This window comes from Anolis carolinensis, chromosome 4, assembly GCF_035594765.1.
Source record: "Anolis carolinensis isolate JA03-04 chromosome 4, rAnoCar3.1.pri, whole genome shotgun sequence".
Taxonomy (NCBI): Eukaryota; Metazoa; Chordata; class Lepidosauria; order Squamata; family Dactyloidae; genus Anolis; species Anolis carolinensis.
In genome coordinates, this window is record NC_085844.1 from 61,955,457 (window position 1) to 61,972,539 (window position 17,083).

Consider the following 17,083-nt stretch of genomic DNA (forward strand, 5'->3'; position numbering starts at 1 on the left):
AGCAAGGGAAATTATAATTATCAAGTGAAAGCATTCTGCCTGTCCTTGGAGGTACCCCTTCATTTGGCTTAATTTGTGCAATTTAAATTCTAGTAATTCTAAATGTGTGTGTGTATCTATGTGTCACTACATGAGGTTTTTTGGGAAATTAATCCAAGGCTTATGCTCAAATTGTTTAAATACCAAGTAGTGTTTCTTCTTGGCTATAAGCAAGAATTGTAATTATAAGTATAATACATTTGTCATTAACTGGATATAAAAGTAGTTCTTTCCTATCATACATAAACATTTTATAACCCCCTAATGATCATGTCAGAACAATTATCTTTATCCCTATCTTACAAATAGTGAGCTGAAACTGAAAATTAGTATATGAAACCCCCTTTTACCTCTTGCTTAATAGTTACCTGCTATAGCTATGGTGGCATAGAAGAGGAGTGTCATACGATTCAAGTGTTACCGTGTGCCTCATGTTGCTGCATTCCAGTATTTATTTTTAAAGAAACTCTTTTGAGAAATAGAATAGTCTAGATTTACCTTTTAAAGATTTAATAGCAACTATAATGTTTTGGTCTTTAGAATGACACTGTTAAAGAAGTAACTCTGTCAGATGATAGCACATGACAAAATGTTGGAAACAAATCCTAGAAATTATACTTCAATATCTATGAAAGGCTGAGCGAAGGAAGATAGAAGTTTTTGAACTCTGGTGCTGGAGGAAAATCCTGAGAGTGCCTTGGACCGCAAGAAGATCCAACCAGTCCATCCTCCAGGAAATAATGCCCGGCTGCTCACTGGAGGGAAGGATATTAGAGGCAAAGCTGAAGTATTTTGGCCACATCATGAAGAGCCAGGAAAGCTTGGAAAAGATCACGATGCTGGGGGAAAAGGAAGAGAGGCCGACCAAGGGCAAGATGGATGGACGGTATCCTTGAAGTGACTGGGTTTACCTTGAAGGAACTGGCGGGGCGGTGACGGCCGACAGGGAGCTCTGGCGTGGACTGGTCCATGAGGTCATGAAGAGTCGGAAACGATTAAACGACTGAGCAGCATCTATGAAATAAGGACAGTTTGCATCTTCAGACTGGCATTATATCTGTCCACATTGACTACAGTTGTATAATGTTCATGTACATTTGTCACAGTCAAGAGCTTGCAGATGAGCAACAGTCCACAATCCAGCATTGTACTAGGCTATATTTGTAAAGCTTACCTTACCTGAAAGTTTTTAGCACATATTTCTTGTGTTTGACTTACTGACATCTTGCTACATCATTGCCATTCAAAGATTATCAACTGTGCTTGTTATTATGAACCTCTTCCCATACCTTATCCTCCATGCAACTTGACAATCTGTCTGTCTCTAAGAAAAGAAACAAGGACAGCCTCATCCAGAAGTCCATTTCCAGGCTGCATCACAACTCGAGGCATCAAGGGGACTGCATTTGCAGGCTCTGAGATTCCTTTCCTCTTCCCAGAAGACCCCACAATTTTATACACTTTAGGGAGGGAGAAGCAGAGAACCCCAGGGGCAGGGATAGTTTGAAACTGAAAGTTTCATTCAGGTCCGTTGGGAGAAAGGAGGACATACAACCCCCTGTACATAATAACAAACTCTGGTCCCATCAGTATCTCCTTAAGGGACTTTTAGGGGGAGGTGCAGGCCAATGACAGGCTAAAAACCTAGGGAATCACACAGTGGCTGTATAAACACATGATTAAATATATCATTTCTCACGATCTGGGCCTTATGTCATGTCAACACTTATCAACTGTCACCAATTAGGTTATGGCCAGTTGTGCTTGTGTTTGTTTTTTGTTAGGCTCCAATTGGACTAGGCATGTATTTTGTAGTATACAAACTGCAATGCAAAGACTAAACAGGTTATGCTTCACATATTATGATAAAACTTTATTTGGTTTAGAAAAATGACAGTACATGAAGGTAAGCCCTCAATATTAAGACCCTTATTGCAACAGTATACTAAACAGCAACAGTATGAAACTGCTCATTGAGTTCCTAATATTTTTAATGTTCTACTTCATCAACAACACTTTATATACTAGTAATCAGTTTTTCTTCAAGGAATATTTTTATGCCTACAATTGTTTTTGGATAGAAAAGTCAAAATGAATTCCTCGTACTGAAGTAAGAGGGTGGTTCAGGTTAGGTTATATTCTGAAACCTGTATTGTTTTACTTTTGTGCACAGAGGTCTATCAGACTGTCTTGTGTACATCATACAATCAAATTTTACAAATATTTCCAAAGTATCTGTACTTTTGAGCAGTATGTAACTGATGAGTTCCATTGTCCCATGCTGTATTCAATTCTAAGACACCGTCAGTTATAACACACACACTAATTTAAGTACCATCACCAACAAAATATGCCCTAGGATGGACCTGTGGTTTTAATATGCACTCCATTTTTAGAAATGTTTATATGGGGGGAGAGTGTGTTGAAGAAATATGGTACCTTTGCTCTTATGTAGATTTTAGAAACATGTAAGTGGGACAATTCACCTATTTAAATCATTTGGGGAAAGACGTTATGTATCAGTAGAATATATTATCTAATGTTGCTTCAGTTACTGTGGGAAAAGGGATCTAACAGGAAAAGTGGTCTTCTGAATGGTAATATTTGTTGATATCCAACAGTTTAACATGTGAAACTTTTATTTTAGGGAGGTACCTACGAAAGATGCCAAAGAATATGCAGAAACTATAGGTGCAATTGTTGTTGAGACGAGTGCCAAAAATGCAATTAACATTGAAGAACTTTTTCAAGGAATCAGTAAGTAAAAACAAAATTTGAATTTATGCATTTGTGTGTATTTGTAATTGAATTGTTTGGGTTTTGACAAAACCTTGCTAAATAATTGATGCACTGAATGCTTTTTATATGGAAGATGGGAAAAGTAGTTAGGTTGTAACTGAAGCTGTTTCAGAATCTATAGTTCAGAATTTCATTACTTCTGGAAGATAATGAATGCATGAAATCATAGAACATGCAAAATAATACATATGTTTATCATATAACCAGAATTATGTAAAACATTTTAATAACATCTGTAAGATAATAAATGTCCAGTCAGGAGAATAGTGAAGCTAAGAGTCCTTCAATCTACACATGCAGAGGTTTGAAAGATAATATCTGAAAAGTAACCAAATACAGGTGTAGTTCCAGTCCCCATTCGTTAGTACTATAGCTACAGTAATAAAGAAGTAATTCTTTACTTTCCTCTTTATCAGACTTAACTAAGTAGTTAATCTAATCACATGATTTTTTTAAAAACAATCTGGATTTTTGAACATAATATAGATCTACCATGCTGTTATCTTTATACCCACAAAAAACACAAGGTTGTGCAGGAGCCAATACTTAAACCAGGTCTTATTTCCCCTCTACCATTTACCACAGTCCCATATTTACAAAAGTAATTAGTTACACTGAAAAAGAATTTTTCCTCATTGAATTACAATAAGATTTAGTTATAACCTCATTATGCATACAAACACCCTCATTACAAGTCACATGTTATTTATAAAGAGTTACTTTCATGTGCTGCTGTCAGTATGGCTTTCTCTTTTTTGCTACACAACCAGTCGTATAGATAGAGACATTGTGAAGGATTTGCAGCTGCTGCTGTTTTACATCTAACTCTACCACCTCTCACTAAATAAATCCACCAATATTACATTATTTTTAGTCTGCTGCTGAGAAGAGATAATTTAATATGTGTGAACAGCCTTATGACTGTAATCCTTAATGACACTGATATAGAAACCAAAAATAGTTGCCTACATTTTTCTTGGGCTGAAATGTGTGCTACTTATTTATTGTTATATTTGATATTGATATATATATTCCTCCAAGGGCTTCCACGGTCAGTAAATCGTGGGAGGTAGGCTAAACTGTGGAAGAGTGTTTGGCCCAGGCCAACACATGAGATTTGTACGGAACAGAAATTTGAGATTTAGGATTTCTGACTACCCTTATTATGGCAAAACACTGGCTTCTTATTTAGTTTTTTATGTATTATATTACAAATATTAGATTAGTGACTGGTGATTGCGATCAGCTTACAAATACTTCTGACTGTTCACCAATATCCAGTTAGTGTGGTTTCCGAGATAGAAAGCTACAAGATGGTACCCTATCTTGTATCTTTCTCCTTGACCTCATTTTCCTTTCTGAAGAGGCCATATATTGTTCTATTTTAGATTTCTGAAATAAAACAATTTTTGGAATATGCTCTGTCAAATTTAGATGTGAGACTTGCTGCTGCTGCTGTTGGTGGATAAATTAAGCCAGATTACAGAGAAAAGATGAAGCTGCTAGCCCATTCTTCTCCCAAGCCATAAGTGTGTGACTTTACCCCTTTTGTTTGTGACACCTATTGCTATGTATTCTCTTTGTATTGTCATGTGGAATACATTTTTTTCTTCCTATCAAAGATATGGGTGATCTGTCCAATATCATGGGAGATTTGAACAAGCAATTTGTCTTCTGTGATTTAAAAAAATATTGCCCAAAATGGCCAAATCTAGTTTCCTTGTTCAGAAGTATGAGTAGAATTTTTTGAGGGCCGATTTGCATCTTCCAATCATTGCAGAGGAAATATTCTGCCATTTCCATAAAAGTTAAAATCTGAAATTGAAAATGATTTGCTGTCTGAAAAACCATTGACATCTAGAGAGCTTATGCTGGCAAAGAACTTGAAAAAGGATACGGTTAGTTTCTCAGGAGAGGAGGAGGCAGGGAGACATTGGAATCAGTGGCAGATGCTGACATATGAAATTAGACAAGTCTGACAAGAAGGCACTATCAATCATTATAGGTCAGTGAATAAAGCTCATACTGAATCTGCTTCAGAAGAGAGCAAGCCAAGCCATTTTTAACTTCTCTAAGGAGGTGCTGTTGGGTTGAATAATAAAATATAATTTCGCATGTCTTATCTGTTACAACTCTGATTCATAAAATTTGGCCTAATTACAGGAAGCAGGTTCTAAATAACAAGTGCAGCACTGATGTATTCCCAAGACTTGCAACTGTTTCTCCGCATCCGCAGCACGTTTTGGAAATCACACTTTTCCTTAGTTGATTGCTTATAGTGTCTGTGTTTTTGTTTATCTTCCATTTTACTTTATTATTTCCCTCTACCGCTACAAAATCTGATACACATAGATCTCTCACTTCTCTTCCCACCTTTGATTCTCATTCTCTGATAAGTGCTTGGGGGAGCAAGGCTTCCGAGCTTTTTTTCAAGAAATGAATGAATGTAGTGTAAATTCAGACTAGACATGTTTGCTATAGTTTGTTCTCCTTCAGTTTCATCAGTAACTAAATGAGTCATCATGTGGTCCATCAATAAATCAATTCATATTTTGATTAATCTATTTAAAACAGTTGTGTTACTAAAGGGATATTGTATAGTCATTTTTGGATTGGGCTACATTTAAAATTAATGTTGGTGATAGGTGTTTCACTCTACTGCTGTGTATTGTTTTGTTTGTATCTCTTCTATTATAGTAATTTGTTATTATTTACTGTCATACTTCAAAAACAAAATTAAAAAGAGAAATGAATACAGTATGGGAATAAAATCACCACCATTAGATACGTCCTTGTTTTCTTTTGCCTTGGTGAGATGCATATAGTAGAGAAGTGTAAGCACATCCAGAAAGTTATGAAACAAATGTTCTGTAATCAAGCTACTTTGAGGGGCTAATAAACTACATATGTTTCGTTTTTCAAAATTTCTAGGTCGACAGATTCCACCTTTGGAAACTCATGAAAATGGTAACAGTGGAACAATCAAACTTGGAAAGCAGACTACACAGATGACTAGGCGATGCTGTTAAAACCAACTTGAACTGGCTTGATTTACTTGAAAATAACATGACATGATTTGCTTATTTATGGAGCGACAGAATTCAGAAACTAAGTGACAAAAATACTTTGTCTAAAAGCAGTAACATCAATAACTATCAATGGGAACATTAGGAGAAAGTGCTTCAATTTGGTTTTTCAAAGCTAAAATGGACAATTCACTTTAGCGATGAACCTTGATCTACTTTTTAAAGTAATTTTTTAAACTAATGTCTGTTTTAAATAGGCATTTTGTCTCAAAGTCACTCATCAAGCAAATGATACACTTTATATAAAAATCTTTTTCTTCTGTTTACAACACATGTTTTATATTGATCTTTATGGAACTACAGTGTATAGTATTTTAACTAAGTGAAGGATGTGTACGATTTTTATCTTTTTTTCTTACTAGTTGTGGCTTTAACAGCTTTGTTTTTAGAAAAATAACTTTTTATAGATCAGACAGAGATGTTTCCGTCCCAAATAGAAAACCCTAGTATTTTTTACAAATAATAATAAAATTCTGATAATTTTAGTTTGTAGCTTTTATTTCTTCTGTATTGGAAAAGAAGAACCACAGCATTTTAATATACATTAGGAACATTTACATGGAAGACAATGAAAACGACAAATGTTTTCATTAACATAAAGTTATAATAGCAAAAATGACAACACATACTGCAGCAGAGGCCAAAAAGGATAAAATAAGTACTTTTTATAGAATTCATTTAATACTTATATCCATTTAAAACCCATCTGGCAGGTATATGATACTATCTGGATCTTTCAATTGTTGTCTTTTTCTTTTCTATGTGGCTTAATATGGTGAACTTTTAATGCAATTAATAATACTTACTTTCTTGCTCTATCCATTTCTGTTTGAATGACAGGATTGACAGAACATTCAGTTGTATTCGCATGTGACCTTTTCCTAAGGGAGTTCTAAAACAGCTCGAAAAATCCTAGCTTGGATTCCGAGATTGATATGTGTATCTTTGCTATTTTTTATGCTACAGTTGCCTACATTCCTTAAATCCAATCCAGAGGATAAATGAGTCCTCTGGAAGCCTGTGTGATAGAGCACTATGGGCTATTTAGGATGAAGAAATGGAGGTTTCAGCAGGGCTTCCTTGCACAAGTAAAAGGGCCATTCTGCCCATTCCAGACATTTCAAGCCATTGTGCTGGCATCTGATACTGTTAAAATATCTGGAAGTAGACAATCACTCTTATGGCTTCAGGAAGAACAATTTGTTTCCAAACCACAAAACAGAGTGGAAGTAACAACTTAGTATTGGTGTTTGTGAATTGCAAATTAATTCTGTAGTTTCACCACAATTTTTGCTTGAACCTGTTGCAAGTAATCAAGTAAATAGCACTAACATTAGTGTTGCACCTGTGAGTTGAAGCCAATGGATGTAGCAGATTTATGCACAACTTTGCTGGTCATAATTGTAGGTGATAGGACTAGGAGATACTGTACTGTTACCAATTAAAATATTCCAAAATGAGTTTGTAAAGCCAATGCATTTCCAGTTGGAAATACATAAATACTTCATGTTGGTAGTTTTTATAACATGATCTCTGCCAGATAAATTGAGAACAGTTAGTTTTGTTGTTCTTGTATTACCATTAAAATAACTAAAAGCTCACAAACTACTGTTTGCACAATGATAAAATACTCCATTTTGAACAGGTTATAAATGAATTGTTTGTAAATTTTATTGCATTTTTAAAAAATGACCACAGGCTTATTTTCACTGCATACCACATAAATAGTTTTAAAACCTTATGATTGGGAAGCAACTGAAAAGGTTATATAATTATAATTCATTCAGCTGCTTGAGCGAGTATGCTAATATTAATGAAAAATGCAAAGCTGTATAGTCAGATTTTCTTTTGTGGGCACCAGTCAAAGAAAAAATACTTCTGTGTGGGATTGAGAAGGGGAAGCCTTATCATGTTATGTTATCATGTTATGTTATCGTGTTTTTGGCACTGTTCTGTAGACTAAAGGAAAGGAATGTTAAAGGCACATATAAGTAGAAACAACATTGTTTCTTATTCAATCATAGGCGTTATCTGTCCCCTGAATAGATGATATGCCATGTGTCCTGTGACTAAAACTGTCCCTTTTGGAGTGAAGATTGCCAAATAACAATATATGTTTCTCCCTTTCTTTTCCTATTGCTATTGCTAGTATGAGATAGCAATTATCTTTTTATGCATGGAGTTAGTGTGAATCGTTTTCTGCCATGGAATAGCCTGTCATACTTTGGTTTTCTTACTGGTAGCAAGACTGACAAAAGAAATCAATGATAAGGAAAATAGCAGCAATTTAAACAGGGAATATTTTACTGATGAGAAATAAAAGGTTTATGAGATTGCCTTAGGGCTTGTAATGTGCAAATCCAAACTAGGATAAAAAGGGTCCCGATAATAACCTTCAAATGGAGACACAGCAAAACCTACCATGGAATACAGATAGAAAAAGCATGATTTTACAATTACAGTACAATCCTGTGAATCTTACGAATATTTGTTTAGAAATACATTCCAATGTCTTTGATGGCAGGCATGCTTCGATTTGGCATCTCAATGACTTTTATGTTAAATATGTTACACAATGTTGATAGTCCACAATGCCCTCCAGTTCTTATAAGCATGACAATGTGTAAAATATAAGTTCTAACCTGGGTCTAAATAACTGTAAGAAAAATGTGCACCTATCTGCCATCTTTTAATGTATTACAGACTAGGTTAGGTTTATTTTCAACCCTCAGTAATATGGTACAATATTGATGGGAAGAACAAAATTAATACATAACCAGTTGTAAGTTAGCTGCATTAATGTGCTTAAATAACCATTTAAATCTTTTCTGAAACCTGCCAGAATGGTGGCAGGAGGCTCTCTAGTAACATGACCTTCTTTGAAACTCCATTTTGCGATAGTTAAGGGAGAAGAAACTGATTTCTCAATGCCTAATTCACTTATATTATTGAACTATATCTCTTTCATAGTAGTCAGACTTTTCCAATGTAGCAAAACTCATGTCATGCATACCTGAGTAGTCTAAGACAGTTTTAGAGAAATGAGGTGGTGCTGCAAGGGCTTATGATGTTTCATATCTAAGAAGCAGGTACACGAACACTTTTCTCTAGGCACTAATCTAACACCTATCTTTTCTGTAAACTAAATTTGGTCTGGAATCTCCTGTAGCAATGACTGATGAAATTTGTACTTCAGATTACACAAATTACTCTCTCCTCTAGAGTGGATAGAAGAAATTAAGTTCTCTCTGGAAGTGGCTAGCAATCAATTTCTAGATTTCAGAAATGGGAATTTGGGGGAATTGTAAGCAGCACATGGGGATCTTTACACTATAATTATAGCACTCTGATTCTGATTTAATTCCCATGACAACTCTCATGGAGCTTGCAATTTAGGGAGAGGTATTTAATATTAGCCAGACTACTCCAGACCAAGATGTATTACGATGTTACGGTGACAGTCAGAAAGGAATCATGACACCATCACTGAAAGAGACTTTTGAGAAAAGGTAAATTGGTTCTCCTGATACTGGATTTTTCTCATGCTTGACACTGAGGATAGTTACATGGCTCTCGCAGTTTCTGTGAAGGTAACAACATGCTGGGTGGCACCTTCATGCAAGCCTCGTGCAAACCTAGTGTCAGTTCAGGACATACGTGATAGTCACTCATATCATGTTAAATTCAATTAGGATCCTAAGAGTGTATAAATGTTTATGGAGGCAATCCTGCATGTGTTTAAGACCCATTGAAAAGTTACAAGTCTTTACGACCCGGTAATAATTCATATTTGAAATCATTTGGGAAAAATAATTGCTTCAGGCATAAATCAAAATACTGTTGTATGTACATAAAGTAAGACTTAATAGTGGGGTTTGATGGAAAAAGCAAAACTATCTCCATTCATAGATTTTCTTCTTGAAGAAAAATGTTGGACATTAACATTTTTACCATCCATTTTCCTCCAAATTTACTCTACATGAGGACTGAATGCCAGCAGAAAATATTCCTCTACCTGCTACAATGGTGCAGGGCATGAGCATATTTCACTTCCTTCTCAATCAATACAAAATGTCTTGTGACATAATTTCCCCGCTGCTAGTTCCATTCTGTTTGCTTATGTAAAAACCAGAAAGATCTGTTTTCGCCCTCAGAAGTGGCAGGGTTTTGGGGTACAGGCACCTGTATTTTCTGTGTAGACATATACTATATCAAGTACATATTTTTGTATTACATGATAATTGTTTAAACCCAAAATCAGTGTAATGCTTTGTGCTCAGTACTATCAGCTGGCATTGATTCAGCAAGGGCTTTGAATGGGCTGGTCCCATTGTTAGTTTTGTATGGGATGTTGTAATCTGTTAATATTGTTTGTTCTATGTTGTAGTTGTATGGACACAAATAAGATTTCTGCTTCAGTCAGCTCTTATTTAATCTATAATGGCTAATACTAATAAACATCCTTAACTTTTGTGACTCTTGGCCTTCATTAGAGAATAAAAAATAAATAAAAGTGATTGCAGAACGGAACAGTAAGATTTATACTTGGTGAATTTTCCCCTGTGAAATGCTATTAAAAATCCATGCAGAAGCCTGATAGCGTAAAATAGATGCATATTTGTAGTTTGCATATACAATCGTTATATAGTGTAGATTTTTATTGTTTAAACTTTAGTTGAAATAATTTCAATTTACTATGGATTTTTTTTGTTACCATTCCTTCTCCATTGTTTTACTAAAACAAAAATGTTTGCATGTTTTGTGGTCCAAGGCACTCAGAATGCCTTGGACCTTAATGCTATCCAATCAAAAGTGTTATCTATCTATCAAACTAACCAATTTAACAACACAAAGCAACTCATGGAGGACTAGGCCGCGGAGGTGCCTGCCTTTCACACATGCACTCTCACCCCGCCCCCTCTTACCTGAAGGCTTCACTGGCCTGGGAGTTGCAGGTTTACAGCCTTCTCTGCCAAATTGCTGCCCGCCTCGCCAAACTAAAACTGCAAAAAGTGCAAAATGGGCTTGTGAAGGAGAGAAAGGCCACCTAACTAAATATAAAGTATAAATATTAAAATAAATATAGTGTCCCTACTTCAAGAATTTTCACTTATTGCGGGTGGTCCTGGAACCCAACCCCCGCGATAAGTGGGGGAACACTGTACTATCATACACACATTTATTTGGGAACAGGTTGCATTATAGTAGTGGGAACTGCTTCCACATAAACAAGCATAGAAACAGGCAGCAAGTTTGCCAGGGAGGAATTGAGCAATCTATTAAATCAGCATGTAGTAGTAATTAGAATACAACAAAATGTTTTTACGTTCTGGATAGAAATACAGTAGAGTCTCACTTATCCAACACTCACTTATCCAACATTCTGGATTATCCAATGCATTGTTTTCAATGCATTGTGATATTTTGGTGCTAAATTTGTAAATACAGTAATTACTACATAGCATTAATGTGTAATGAACTACTTTTTCTGTCAAATTTGTTGTATAACATAATGTTTTGGTGCTTAATTTGTAAAATCATAACCTATTTTGATGTTTAATAGGCTTTTTCTTAATCTCTCATTATCCAACATATTCTCTTATCCAACGTTCTGCTGGCCCGTTTATGTTGGATAAGTGAGACTCTACCGTAACTGCAATTGTTCCTACATGTCCCTGACTATTCAACACTTATACTGTGTCACAGATTACTTTGAGTAATCTCCTGATCCATCGATCCCAGACTTATTGCTAACAAGAAGGGGAAAGCTAATCAACGTATTCAGAAGCTGAAGATAATTATGCGATATGAACTGAAGAGCTTATTTTTCTGAAGAATAAAGTAATATAGAAGTAGTTTCTACCCTTTCAGGCCAAATGCATTGATATATTTTCCATTTTTCTTGAGTGAATCCCGTACATCAGTTGTTCTCAACCTGTGGGTCCCCAGATGTTTTGGCCTTCAACTTCCAGAAATCCTAACAGCTGATAAACTGGCTGGGATTTCTGGGAGTTGTAGGCCAAAACACCTGGGGACCCACAGGTTGAGAACCACTGCTGTACATAGACTCTTCATGGAGACCACCTAAACTAGCCCCCTGTTCTTAAATACCTCTGGATAACAAAATTAGTTTGCATCTGACTTCAAAACAGGCAGTAGACATGTGAACACAGGTTTCAAAGTAAGTACAAAACATTTTAGTTACAATGGGAATATACTTCTCTTGTTCTTTGAAGCAAAAACACATAATGTAGTGCAAACAATCTGTATATTACTTCTTCATGCCATTTTTTTTTTTTTTTGCTTTCAGGTTCTAACCAGTTTGATTGTATGTATTTGAACAAACCGATTTTGCTAATTGTACCTTTTTATAAAGGCACTAGCTGTGCCCGGCCACGCGTTGCTGTGGCGAAGTCTGGTGGTATGGGAAATAAAGTATTGAGGAATTGGTAGTAGTTAAGGTCAAGGGTAAAGGTTTTCCCCTGACATTAAGTCCAGTCATGTCTGACTCTGGAGGTTGGTGCTCATCTCCATTTCTAAGCCGAAGAGCCGGCGTTGTCCGTAGACTCCTCCAAGGTCATGTGGGATGACTACATGGAGCGGCGTTACCTTCCCGCCGGAGCAGTACCTATTGATGCACTCACATTTGCATGTTTTCGAACTTCTGGGTTGTCAGAAGCTGGAGCTAACAGTGGGGGCTCTCTCCGCTCCCCCAATTCAAACCTGTGGCCTTTCAGTCCAGAAGTTCAGCAGCTCAGCGCTTTAACACGCTGCGCCATCAGGGGATATTATTTCCTAAAGGTTGTGAATATACAATATTTCTGATTGGTTTTTTGTTTGTTGGAGGCAAGTATGAATGCTGCAATTAGGAAAAATGATTAGGATGTAATGGCCTTGCAGCTTTAAAGCCTGGCTGTTTCCTCCCTGAGTGAATTTTTTGTTGGGAGGTGTTAGCTGGCCCTGATTGTTTCCTGTCTGGAATTCCCTTGTTTTCAGAGTGATGTTGTTTGCGATATTTTATGTGCTTCTACTGTCTGTGGCCCTGAGAAAACAGAGGATTTGCCAGACTTTGATGATGGGAATACTTTGTTGGGAGGTGTTAGCTGGCCCTGATTGTTTCCTGTGTGGAATTCCCCTGTTTATTTACTGTCCTGGTTTTAGAGATTATATTGTTCTGCATTATTCTATCCCAGTAATTATTTCATATTAAAGAAGAATCTCACTTATCCAACATTCGCTTATACAATGTTCTGGATTATCCAACGCAGTCTGCCTTTTCATTATCAATGTTTTTGTAGTCAGTGTTTTAAATTCATTGTGATATTTTAGTGGTAAATTTGTAAATACAGTACAGTAGAGTCTCACTTATCCAACATAAACAGGCCGGCAGAACGTTGGATAAGCGAATATGTTGGATAATGAGGAATTAAGGATAACCCTATTAAACATCAAATTAAGTTGTGATTTTACAAATTAAGCACCAAAACATCATGTTAGACAACAAATTTGTCAGAAAAAGTAGTTCAGTACACAGTAATGCTATATAGTAATTACTGTATTTATGAATTTAGCACCAAAATATCACGATATATTGAAAGCATTGACTACAAAAATGCATTGGATAATCCAGAACATTGGATAAGCGAGTGTTGGATAAGTGAGACTCTACTGTAAATACTACATAGCATTACTGCGCATGGAACTACTTTTTCTGTCAAATTTGTTGTATAATATGATGTTTTGGTGCTTAATTTGTATAACGATTACCTAATTTGATGTTTAATTGGCTTTTCCTGAATCCCTTCTTATTATCCAACATATTCACTTATCCTGCCGGCCTGTTTACGTTGGATAAGTGAGACTCTACTGTATATTTCTAATCTTATATTATCTGCTCAGAACTGGATTATCTGAGGCCCCTTCTTCACAGCTGTATAAAATGCACACTGAAGTGGATTATATGGTAGTGCGGAGTCAAGATAATCCAGTGCAAAGCAGATAATATAAGATTATAAATGGGTTATATAGCTGTGTGGAAGGGCCTTGAGTCTACACTGCCATATAATCCAGTGCAAATCTGATAATCTGTGGAAGAAGCCTAAGTGAGGCCTAAATCTGCCTGTCCCCTAACTGAAACCTGGCTGTCCCTTGGTTGCTAGGCAACCAAGTGGGCAGAGATTAGCCCTCTAAACTGGCAGCAATTGGATAAAAAAAATTATTGCTCTCCCTCTAATTAGGACTTTATTTTTCTTTTCTTTTTGTTGTATCAACCTTGAGGCGTGGATGATGGGTTGTGTTGTCAAATTTTGAGGTTGGGGGGCCTGTACTTTTGTTGTTTTGTGAATTGCCGTGATGCCATCACTCTTTTATATATATATATTTGTTATTTTTCAGTGATGGCAGGCTCAAATCTTCAGTGGCTCACCTGAATCTGTTGAATATATGGACTACCTACCAGAATGGAGAAACATATTCACCTTTAGATCATTAAATAGCAAGTTTACCTTCAGGACTCTTTCCCCCTTCTTTTTTCTTTACAGTCTCACACAAACATACCTGTACCTCTGAAAGCATGACCAGATTTAGAACCTGTATTTATTCATCGAGATTTAATAGCACAAATCATCTAGGGTTTTCAGAGAGGGAAGAAACTCTGGTGGAAATGACAAAAAAATAGAAAATGAAGATGCCAGGTCATACTTCTGAAAGAAATGGCACAGAAGGGAAAGAATTTTTTTCCTGCTTCCCTTATTATACTGCCTGTGACTGGGGAAAGACTCTGCCTGTCACAACATTTCCTTTTATGTATCTTAATGATATCATCTAGATCTGGTCATCTCAAGGAGGTAACAATGTGAAAATGTTACAGCTGTTCCTAAGTCTTGCCTCAAGATTTTTAAAGGCTGTTTGAGGAGAGATAACAAATACTACAAAATAAATGTAAAATCTGAAGGAAGGAAGAGTTCAAGACATCACACATTGTATCAGTTTCAAGCTGCAATCTAGCAAGTTCTCATTAGTATCATCCACACTGTGGCCCTATGAATAATTCAGAAGAAGACAGATTCCATCTATAAAACTATACAAGCTGACCGAAAAGAATAAATATTTTATAAATCAAGTCAAATAAGAATGCAAGAATTGTATGCCTTGGTATATAGTACCAGTTGCATGCAACTGTACAAGATCTTTAAAAATCCAATTAATCTTTGTTCTCCTGTTGCCAGATTAAAGATATATAGTTACAAGGTCATTTCCCAGAAACCTGAATACTAACAACAGATATCCTGGAAATTGTTTTCCTAATATTGTAAGCAAATGGTGTGAAGCTGATATTTATCTGGGAGTTATTTCGTGTCAAAAGCATTGGTACAGCAAATACATTTCAAAATAATGGAAATAAAATAGAAAAGAAAAGAAATCACAAGCAACTAAATAGTTTTGGACCAAAAGCGGGCAACAGCAACCGCATTGTCTGTAGCTTTAAACAACTCCTCCTCCGTGCATGAGGCAGGGCATTGTGGGCAAGCATACATATGCTGAGTTGTTTTTTCAGCTCCACAGTCACACAAGGTGGAGGATTCCTCCAGGTAGTGCCACCTTGCCAAGTTGTCTTTTGATCTGCCCACTCCACTTCTGAGTCTGTTCAGGGACTTCCAAGTTGCCCATTCCTGGTTTGCCCCTGGAGGAAAACCCTCATGGGGGGCCATCCAGTTAGAATTGCCAGGTTTAGCTGCCCAGAGAGACACCCTTGCTGTTGCTGGAGGAACATCAAGAGGAGTGGTGGTTCTCATGAAGCCCTTCCTTGATTTGAGTCTGGTGGGAGGAGGGTGATAGCCATGCAGTGGGTGGCTTTCACAATGTTTGACCTTTTTTCTCTCGCAGTTAGCAGCAACTTCCCGTCGCACGTCAGGAGGGGCAATGCCAGCTAACTTGTAGAGTTTATCAACAGGTGTAGGTTTAAGGCATCCCGTGATGATTCTGCATGTTTCATTCAGTGCTATGTCCACCTGCTTTGCATGGGCAGACTTGTGCCAAACAGGACAGGCATACTCTGCAGTTGAGAAAGGCAAGGCCAGGGCTGATGTTCTTATTACTTGTGGGTCTGCTCGCCATGCACTGCCAGTCAGTTTCCGCAGGATGTTATTGCGTGCAGCTACTTTGTGCTTGGTGTTCATGCAGTGTTTCCTATATGTTAGTGTTCGGTCTAAGGTGACACCAAGGTATTTAGGATGGAAACAGTGTTCGAGCTCTTGGCCTTCCCAAGTAACTTTCAGTTTCCTGTTGGCTTCGCGGTTACGTAAGTGGAAAGCACACACTTGTGTCTTGGCAGGATTCGGCTTCAGGTGGTTCTCTTTGTAGTAGCTGGAGAGATCTTTCAAGGCATTGGTGAGTTGCTTTTCAACTGTTTCAAAATCTTTTGCTTGTGTTGTAAGGCCAAGGTCATCAGCATATATAAAGCTCTTTGTGAGTGGTGGTTGTGGCTGATCGTTCGTGAAGATATTAAATAAGGTTGGTGCAAGAACGCTGCCTTGGGGTAAACCATTCTTTTGCCTCCTCCATCTGCTTTTCTGGCCCTGAAACTCCACATAGAAGCTGTGGTTTTCTAAGAGGGTCTGGACAGTTTTTTTAAAGTCAAAGTCCTGGGTGATATGGTAGACTTTATGCAGCATTTTTCTATGTTGCACCGTGTCATAGGCTGCCGTAAGGTCCACAAAAACTGTTCCCGTGATGCAGCCTTTCTCGTAGCCTTCCTCGATATGTTCAGTCAGATGAAGAATTTGACCTGTACAGTTTTTCCCTGGTCTGAAACCTGCTTGTTGTGCAATAAGCTTGGGTTCGATAACAGGTCCTAGACGATTTAATAGCATCCTCTCATAGACTTTATATAGATGACATAAGAGGGAGATTGGTCGATAGTTCCTGGCATTGGAGGCATCTTTACCAGGTTTTAAGATGGCAATTATCTTAGTTTTCCTCCATGCTCTGGGAATCTGTTTGTGTGCCAGGCATTGATTGTAGAATTTCAAAAGCCAGTTTTCAGCTTTGGCCCCCAAGTGTTTGATTTGCTCCATCATCAGGTCATCTAGGCCAGGTGCTTTACCAGTCTTACATCGCTTGATGGCTTCTCTGAGTTCTTTCAGGTTTAGAGGAGAAGA

General features: G+C 37.1%; 1 protein-coding gene and 1 long non-coding RNA gene across 3 annotated transcripts in view; one reads left to right on the forward strand and one right to left on the reverse strand.

Annotated features, from left to right (window-relative positions):
* rab31 (RAB31, member RAS oncogene family) overlaps window positions 1-10,400 on the forward strand; it is a 55,487-nt gene extending 45,087 nt beyond the window's left edge. Inside the window, exons 6-7 of the mRNA XM_008118187.3 lie at window positions 2,687-2,796; window positions 5,770-10,400. Of these exons, the coding sequence (XP_008116394.1) occupies window positions 2,687-2,796; window positions 5,770-5,867 (208 nt within the window). The 3' untranslated portion in view covers window positions 5,868-10,400. The remainder of the gene's footprint in view (window positions 1-2,686; window positions 2,797-5,769) is intronic.
* The window catches only part of LOC103280163 (uncharacterized), a 45,935-nt gene that overhangs the window by 20,995 nt on the left and 7,857 nt on the right, over window positions 1-17,083 (reverse strand). For both annotated transcript variants that reach the window (XR_507208.3, XR_010006035.1), the window contains exon 2: window positions 10,850-10,927. This is a non-coding gene — a long non-coding RNA (uncharacterized LOC103280163). The remainder of the gene's footprint in view (window positions 1-10,849; window positions 10,928-17,083) is intronic.